Raw genomic sequence first — 9,196 nt, 5'->3', positions numbered from 1 at the left:
GTGTGCGCAGACGCCGCATTCCCACGCAGGTGACTCCCCAGCGCGCCCTCCGTCGTGTGCGCAGACGCCGCATTCCCACGCAGGTGACTCCCCAGCGCGCTCTCCGTCGTGTGCGCAGACGCTGCATTCTCACGCAGGTGACTTTCACCCATTTCCTTGTGCATCTCATCGGACCTCCGCAGCTCACCTTCTGAACCGGCGGACTGACGCGGGGCCCACCTGGCCTGCTCCCCGAACCTGGCTCCCTCAGAGCAGATGCCCTGGACACCTCGACGCCGTGTCGGGGGTCCCCTCCTCACCCAGCACCCACGGCAGAAAGGCGGGGCCCCCAGGATATTGGCAGCTCTTAAGACTTCACTGATAAAACTTTTTCTGCCCGCTATACATTTACTCATAAATAATACACAGGTAGATACTGTAGGTTTATGGCACAGAAACAGAAAATAAAAATAAAGTATTAATAAAAAGATGAAGCGAACAATATATGTGAAATATTTTTAAATATTTAATGCCACCTTTTCATCCTTGCTAAAAATGTTACCAATAATATTGCTAATCTTGATAATACTTTTAGTAAGAGTAACAGGATTAAATGAGCTTCCTTTAAAAAGCAGATCTGATTTAGCATCTATGACAGCCACTCGGGGGTCCGGTGCATTTTAAGGGCGTCCCCGCTGACAAGAGCAGATCCCACGGACTCCTTGTGCTCAGTGTGGGCCCTTGGAGCAAATTCTGTTGCTAACAACAGTGGACGTGAATTCACACATCAGAAAGTCCCCTCAGTAATTCCGGATCCGGGCGGCATTTCTTGCCAGATCTCAGTGGGCTGTCCCCGGTGTACCGTGCCGCATTCCTGCCCAAACTCTGAGATGACGAGCGGAGGACGCCCTTTCCTGCTGCCCCCGTGAGACTCACTGATTATTGCAACCACAGTCGGGGCTCCGTTGCAGGGCTCCGTTAAAGCCGCATATCTCTTCCCCCAGGCTCGGTGCAGTCAGCGTGCTCTCGCGGGGCTGGTTGTGTCCGGAGGCCCTGGGCCGAGTCTGGGCTGGTGTCTGTCCTGCTCCAGGGCTGGCACACTCGCTGGCATGGGCGTCCTCCACCTCCAACATCTTCCCCCATCACAGCTCTCCCTGCCCCCACCCTTCCGTCCTTGCTTGTAAGGGCCCTGGGCTCACGCCGGCCCAGCTGCACGAGGCAGGATGCTGGCACCGCTCCAGGCTGACCAACCAGAGTCCAACACAGCCATGGGGCCCAGGAGAGACAGGGGTGACCCTGGGGGCAGAGTCTGAGCACAGCCACCCACAGCAGCTCCCGTGCCCTACCCTCCAACCCCACGAGCTGGGCGGAGTGTGTCAGCACCCCGCAGCCCTCCCAGCAGACCCCGAGGAGAGCAGTACTCACGGTGATCCCTGGGTAGTAGCCCCCCACTGTCACGTTCTCCGTCCTGGTGGTGGCGGCGAGGCCGACGGTCAGGATGGAGACAGACACCACGAGCAGAGACCCCACAAACCAAAGGGAGGTCTTCTTTCTCCTCGCAAACCCTTCTGGAAGGAGGGCAAATGAGGAAACATTAGTAAGGGATTGGGTTCAGAGCGGGGTCCCAGCAGATGCGCTTCCCACCCCAGCCACTCCCTCCTCAGGTGACCGAAGCAGCCCCTGGAAGACCCCAGACTACCCACGTGCATGGACCCTTCTTTCTCGGGGCAGGAAATCAGGGTCTCCCTCCTCACCCACCAGCCACCTGAAAGGTTGCCACTGGCTCCTCGATGTCCTTCCTGAAGGACACTTGTGTGCACCTGCACAGCCTTGCCCGCACCTCCATGTCCCCACGGTGAGAAGCAGGAACCCCTGGCCGCCTGCTCCCCTGCAGAGGGGACCCCCCACCTAATATCAGACCCCCCATGATGAGTCCCATGAGGGCAGGTGAGGATCTGTGTTTTCCCTGCTCCAGCCTTCTTGCCTGAGATGTCGGTGCCACTGGGGCTCATCCCCAAAACCAGTGCCCACCCTGGTCTGTGCGTCCTCCGAAGCCTTCATCCTGGCAACCCACAGCAGAGGTCACGCCAGACCATTTATCATCCATTGAAGCAAAGAATGTTCAGTAGGCCCTGCAGGAAATCTCTTAGAGGAGCCTGTCCCTCTGCCTTTCTCCCTGTCATCCTTTCTGCTGCCTGGAATGTGAGCATAAAGGCAGAACCCCAGCAGCCATTTTGGGCCATGAGGGAACCTTGCAAGTGGAAACCACTTTTGCAGAATGGCAGAGCAGAAAGACAGGCCTGGGTTGTCTACCTCCAAAATTAAGTAGCAGAATAAAGTCTCTGGATGACAGCCGCTACTTTGGATACCCCAGTATTTGTGGGCAAACCTAATTCTAGGTGTCACAGAACTCAAGAAAGCAACCAGAAAGGAGACCTTCCCATTGTCTCTCCTTCCTCAAGTCTTGACTTCTGAGTTTCTCATTCGTGTGACTTCCTTCCCTGTGCTGTGGCTCGGGGAAGGCAGTCTTCATTGCAGGACTGTTTGCACAGAGACACCCACTCCCACCTCAGAGCAGCAGCCACACCGCTGAGGTCACGGCAAGAGGCCACGCTGAGTCCAACCAGGCTGTTGGGATTTGCTTTTTTGGAAGCTTAACCATCTTGATCCCTGTGACTCCAAAACAAACTCGGGATGAAAGAAAAACGGGGTCTTCATCCTGCACCGAAGCTCTTCAGTCAACACTACGTGTGTTTGGTGGGCAAGGCAGCCGCACACGACACGGCCACCTCCAGGCTCAGTCGCTGCACGCACTGGTTTTCGAGGTCCGGACATTTGTGACTGAATTTACAGGTCTGCGGTCCTTCGGCAAAGCTCAACGGCAGGTCAAGTTACAGCACCTGCGATGGGGACCCTTACACACTCAGAAATAAGTCGCCCGCGAGCTCAGACAAACGCGCTCCTCCTCAAAGACTTTGTGGCTACTTTTCCTCATTTACTGCATCGCACATCTTATGCCCAAACCGTCAGCCAGATGTCTCGGCGTCCACGTCCTCCGGAGCACAGCCTCCCGTGGGCCTGTCTCTCGGCCCCTCGGGGGCACCTGCCTGGCAGAACGCCCTCATCAGATCCCTCAGCAACGCTCCCACATGCTGGTCACAGAGCCAAAAACTAAGCACATCTCCTTTGGGGTCACATAAATCTTCCCGTGTCCCAGTCCGTCACCTTCTCCCGGTCTGGCCTTCCCTCTGAGGCCCCGGCTCAAGGAGAGGCCGCCGCTCTGTCAGCGTTTCCGTGATGGGTCCCAAGGTTAACCAGAGGCCCAGAAGGACAGCAGCGGCGCCTACACACGGCTCTGGGAAGCACGGCGCTGGCCCCCTGCGGGGTCTTGACTCCAAGCCCAACACAGGTAACAAGGAGAAGACTCCTGACCTTAAATACTCTTCATAAACACAGGACATGGCATAAAAATAAGGGAACAAGAAAGAAACCCAAGGAAGGAAGGTAGCATATCTTTATGATTACCCTAAGACATGCGTTTTCGATCAGGTTTTGTAGACAAAAGGGTCCTGCCCTGGAGGAAGGCCCCCAGAGCCCTCTGGACCATCCCCCCATCCTCCTATCCATACGCAGGACCGTTAGCATGTGTGTCGTTACAAATGATGTGTCCTGAGTGTTAACTAAAACTCTGCTGTCGGGTTTATACAATACAGGCGGCTGCCTGGACTGGCCGTGTGGTCTCCAGCCACCTGGAGAGGAGGCCCGTAGAGCAGGCCTGTCTGCCCTGTTTGCCTCTGGACCCCACACTTGGCTCAGATCGACGGGCAGATTTCCTGGTGCTGCCTGGATGCACAGACCTCAGTTTCCCAATCTGGACGGTGGAGGCAGTGACAGCCGGCTGCATTACCAGCCTCTTAACTGCTGTAAGGGTCCGCCGGAGAGCACGTGTGAGTTCTGAGCAGAGCAAGCATAGTGAATCTATCCGTCGTGGGTGGACGGGTAGCAGGTGCTTTTAACTGGCTTTCCTCCCACTGGGAGAGGAGTTTGAGGGGCGACGCTGCAGGCCACCAGCGGCATCGACCCCTTACCCCTGCGCCCCTGCCCCAGCCCCAGCCCTCTCCCTGCCGCAGCTCCTGGGGAAGCCTGGCCACATCCGGACGGAGAAGATCCCATCCCCGAGATGGTGGTGCCGCTTGGAAGCGTCCCAGCGACAGCCTCCCTGCCAGCAGGGCCTTGGCCTCCCAGATAGAAGAATGTGCTCATTTCATCACGTGGGGACCCTGGTCCCAGAGGCTAAGTGACGGCCCCCGGGGAAAGAACCCGAGGCAGCACTGTGCGACTCAGCCAATTGCTTCCTGTGTCCTGATTTTACAGGTGACACATGCTGATGCAGAAACGTAAAGTAGAAAGTACCCAACAGGCTGCCCGGCTACACTAATGTTTATACTTTTAAATAAGAGACCAACTCCTGGTTTAATTCCTCATCAGAAGGAAAAACAAAGTGCTTTCTAAACCACCAGTCATCGCAGTATAATAACGTGATAATAGCCAGTTAGTAACAGACCTCATTCTCATGGTAAGTAATCCGTTTCTGGAGGACGAAAACACGGGTGTGCAGAGCACTGTGCTTTAGAGAGGGGGAGGTGTGCGTCAGTTTCTTTCAAGGAAGAAGCCAGATTCTCTGATCGTCATTTAAAAATAAAACAACATTAACTCATCTGGTTTTTAATCGGAGACTTTCCAAAGATGCTGCAGGCCGCCGAGAGGCCGCACATGCACGTTTGGTGGGCTCCCCCGGCAGGGAGTGCAGGAGATGCAGTGGTCCCCTCCCAGCGGCGGAGGGCTCACGCTGGGAAGCTCGCCTCTCTGTTCCTTTCAAAGTCTTCCCTGAGCCCCTTCAGGAAAACACACCTCATCATTCTGGCCCACGAGGAGGCTGCATCTGCTCTGGCCAAAGAACCCGGGGTCCCGGGAGCTTGTGGGGCAGAAGGATGTGGGGGTTTGGAACAGAGCTGCGCCCAAACTACGGGATGAAGCCACCATCCTTTGAAACAAGGTCTAGAAATGTCCGAGCTAAGGCAGGGGAGGTGAGGGCGGTGTCTGTGGTAACAGACGGGGAGACACGGAGTCAGAGAGGCGTGCAGGGAGACCACCCGTGTCAGAACAAAGGGTCCCAAAGGTGCAGCCGTAGGGCTGCAGGAGGGAGCTGCAGACCCTGCCCGTGACCCTGGCCCAGGACTGCAGCCCACAGCAGTCCCTGGGCACTGCCAGGATGCTGGCGCCGGCTCACCTGTTGTGTCCAGCAGGGCCAGGGGCCCGGGCACCGGTGGCTGCATCCCCGGGGGCGGGCCGGCTCTCCCTGTGCACCAGCTGCCCTCTAGCAGCTCTGGCGGTGGGTCCCCCAGATCCGCGCCGCTAGCCCCGCCCCTTCCCTGTGGCCCGCCTCCTTCCCACCTGCACTCCCTCCGCCTCCTTCCCCCCGGCCCCTGCTGGTCCCGCTCTGCACCTGCGCAGGAGCTGAGGGCCGGGAGGCAGACCAGCTGCCAAGTCCTGCAGGGTTTCTGCGGAGAGGTGGGGTGCGGGGAGGCTGCACGCAGCTCCCTGTTGCCTTGCATGGCAGCAAAGAGAGGGTCTTGCGAAGACCATTAGCGCCGGTTTTAAATTGTCCGAGCAGGCACCTGGCGACAGAGCACCCGAACCCGCAGCCGGCGGGAAGAGCAACCAGCCTCCCTAGTGCTTAGGCGGTGTCATCAGAATCAGTGCTGGGCCTTTCTGCCCCCATGGGGCTGGCGAATGGTTAGCGGTGAGGCCCCGGCCCTCGCTGCTGCCACCTGCTAGAGCCAGCCCGCCCTCCTGAAGGACGGGCCCAAGAGCCGCTGTCCGAACCCAGGCTGTCCGCTCCCGTCATTGAACGCTGTGTTTTAATTCCTGGGACCTGGCTGGACCTAGACGCTGGACTCCGAATCTGTGGGGTACAGCGATCGTGGCGAAGGCCACCACTCTATGGGGCTGTGGCTGCGACAGCCCCCTGCTGCCATGTACAGCCGAGCACTGGGCACAGCCGAACGCTCACATCGGGACAGGCGTGCGCCCCACGTCGGTGTGCCAAAGTGTTCCAAGCGACGTGGGGCGGGGAGCCTGGTGCTGCTTTGGGAAAAGGGAACGCACAGACCAAACAGGGAGGAAGCGGTGCGGGAGTGAGTCACCAAGTGGGTCTCCCTGAGAAGGTGAGGGCTGCGAGGCAGGCCGTCATTTGGACGCCCGTGCCCGGGGAAGCTGACCGGGCCTGGGGAGCCAGCGCAGGTGACGGAGGGCCCCCGGGCCCGCTGGAGGGGGCAGCAGCACTCAGACGGCCCTCCCCATCCACATCATGGCAGCCTCAGGCAATCCCCATGCTGATCCCCTTTCACAGATGGGGAAACCGAGGTCCCAGGAGGCTAACTGAGTGGCCAAGAGCAGATCCAGAATTCTCCCAAAGCCTGCGTGTGTCAGTGCAGGGAGGGACCCTGCTTGGGATTCATTCCTTAGACCCCCTCCCCACCCAGTGTGACCCGTGCATCACCTCTTGTGCCGATGGAGCCAACGGACCGCGGATTTACCCGCCTCCACCTGACACGGACCTGTAGAAGCCGACCTCTGCAGAAAGCAACAGTCTGGGATCTGGGATTTTTTAAATGTACTTTAATTTAGCTCTTGCTAAGACAATTAAGAGGAAATCTGTCCCCTTCCGGTGTGAAGATAATCGGAGGGACTGGACAAATCAGTATTGACATTAAGAAGATAATGTAGACACACGCTCACACCCAGCGGGGCTCTGAGTGCGCGCAGTCCGCAGAAGACCCGCTGGGAAGGCGAGGACGGGGACACCAAGAGCAGCTGGGGTGACGAGGACGGGAGGGTAAGGGGGCGAGCTGCTGAAGAGAGTGCAGGAAGAGTCCGGCCGTGAGCGAGCAGACACGTTTGCAGTTAACAGCACGTTTAGGGGAGAGACGGGAGAGACGCTGTGAACGCATCCTGGAGACAACGCACAGTCTGGAAAGTCACCAAAGGATAAACCACGCAACAGGAAAAGGCGCTGCACCGCGCCAGGGTTAGGCCGCCTCAGTCCCAGACGCGTAGATTTGGGGACAGATCGCCTTCACCGGCAGGAACACCACAGCAAGGCAAAGCCCGAAGGAAGGAAGGGAGGTCCCCGTCGGGGGGTGCGTGGGGGCACGCAGGATCTGGGGGTGTCACGGGGTATGCATGGGGGGCATGCAGGATCTGGGGGGTGTCCGTGGGGGGTGCGTGGGGGCACGCAGGATCTGGGGGTGTCCGCGGGGGGTGCGTGGGGTTCCTGTCACTTCAGTGTCTTTTTCGCTGGGGACTAAAGCCTGACCCTGAGCTGCTAATGTGTGAATGAGGGGACTCAGATGAAGATGGGGAACCACACAGGACACCTGGGGGCCCAGTCGGGGAAGCCTCTGCCTTCTGCTCAGGTCATGATCTCGGGGTCCTGGGATCGAGTCCCACAGGATGCTCCCCTGCTCAGCCAGGAGCCTGCTGCTCCCCCTGCCTCTGCTGCTTCCCCGCTTGGGCTGTCTCTCTCGCTGTGTCAAATAAACAAATAAAATCTTAAAAAAAAAAAAAAAAAAAAAAAAAGACCGGGAACCTCCATGGCTAGTAAGTCAGGCTTTGAAGGCTCAAAGCTGCTAACATTGTGGCTGTTGCCACTGAGTCGGAACAAGGCCCCACGCGGCACAGACTGTAGCGTGCGGACGTTAGACCCTCAGCGAGAAGAGGCCACGTGTGTTAGGTACGGCGGCGGGAAGCACGAGCCTGGTGTTGGACCGCGTCGACGCGGGGGCTGGAGAGGGGGGAGCCCCTCCAGGGCGGCGGCCCCAGTCGCGGACTCCAGTTTCGACACATCAGATGGTTCGGCCCACGGTCAGGGAATGAGATGCGGGTTTCCTGACCCCAATGACCAGTCTCCTGGGCGCTCCGGGGCCGCAAAGGAACAGCGTTAACAGGGTTTGGCATTTCCCTTCCTTTGTAAACTAGCTTAGCAAAGCTCACCAGTTGACCACAGTTTGGTAAATTGTTACGTCAACAATTATGACATCTGCGGTGTTTTCTAAAGCACCTAATTTAATAAGATCACTGTTGGGAGGGAAAACAGATCATGCATGAAAACACCCGTGATAGCAGCTGCCCACGTCCTGCTTCGGGCAACACGCCCTCAGCCTTCCCACCCCAACCTCCCCTACGGAACACGGGTCCCAGCGTGCCCCCAGAAACAACGGAGCCCCGCCCCCGCCCCCGAGCACCGCGCCTGGAGCCACCGTGGCCCCCGCGCAAGTCCCTTCAGCCGGGCGGGTGAGCTGGGGGGCGGCTAACCCACTGAGCGCCAGCCACACGCCTCCCTGGTCATCGCTTTTCACACACGGTCTTACTTAATCTCCACAATATCATTTCACAGATGAAGACACCGGCCCTGAGAATTTGAATATTTCCAAAGTCAAGTATCTACTCAAAGGCAGACACAAAGTCTAAAGCCGTTCAGCCCCATTTCATCTTCCACACAGGAGAGCACGTGTTGACCTGACTGCAGACATTAAGTTCAATCTTTCACGCACACAATGCATTTTTTGAAGTCCCTCTGTGCACAAGACGGGGGGAGCCGTGCTGTCGAGCGCCATCAGAGCACTGCAGCTACCCGTGAGCAGCAGGAATAAAGGGTGGCGTCAGCCCAAAAAGCGGTCGGAGCAATCGCCAGGCTGCAGCACTAACAGAGGGCCCGCGGACGAGCCCAGCCGAGGGACACCCAGGCCTCCCCGACGGCCAGCACAGCCTGGCCCCCCGTGGGCACCCAGGCCTGGGGCACTGAGCTCCAGGACAGACAGGAGGCTGGTGCTCCCCAGGGCGCACGTGATGCTGGGAGGGGGCGGGGTGTGTGTCAGGCCTGAGGACTGAGCTGGGCCGGGAGAACTTCGGAGGCACAGAGTGAGGCCATGTTGGAGGGCGGGAGGTGCCCCGATTCTGGACCGCATAACACCTCCCCTCCATCTCCTGACTTCCCAGCAGGAGCCCTGGACCTGGAGGCGCCAGCGTGCACACACGTGCAGATGGGAGACTGTGTGGCTGCGGCGTGTCTGGCCATCAGCCCTCGAGACTGTCCCTGAGACCCACCTCCTCCCTGCCCGGTGGGAGGGTGGGTGCTCGCAGTGGGGCTATGCCT

General features: G+C 58.5%; 1 protein-coding gene across 1 annotated transcript in view; it reads right to left on the bottom strand.

Moving 5' to 3' along the window:
- The window catches only part of TMEM255B (transmembrane protein 255B), a 39,786-nt gene extending 34,471 nt beyond the window's left edge, over positions 1 to 5,315 (bottom strand). The window contains exons 1-2 of the mRNA XM_040620392.1: positions 5,270 to 5,315; positions 1,405 to 1,547 (exon numbers count right to left, since the gene is read on the bottom strand). Of these exons, the coding sequence (XP_040476326.1) occupies positions 1,405 to 1,547; positions 5,270 to 5,315 (189 nt within the window). The remainder of the gene's footprint in view (positions 1 to 1,404; positions 1,548 to 5,269) is intronic.
- Between the last annotated feature and the right edge of the window lie 3,881 nt (positions 5,316 to 9,196).

This window comes from Ursus maritimus, unplaced genomic scaffold, assembly GCF_017311325.1.
Source record: "Ursus maritimus isolate PB19 unplaced genomic scaffold, ASM1731132v1 scaffold_10, whole genome shotgun sequence".
Taxonomy (NCBI): domain Eukaryota; kingdom Metazoa; phylum Chordata; class Mammalia; order Carnivora; family Ursidae; genus Ursus; species Ursus maritimus.
The sequence above is the reverse complement of the archived record's forward strand: the minus strand, read 5'-3'. Positions and strand labels throughout refer to the sequence as shown.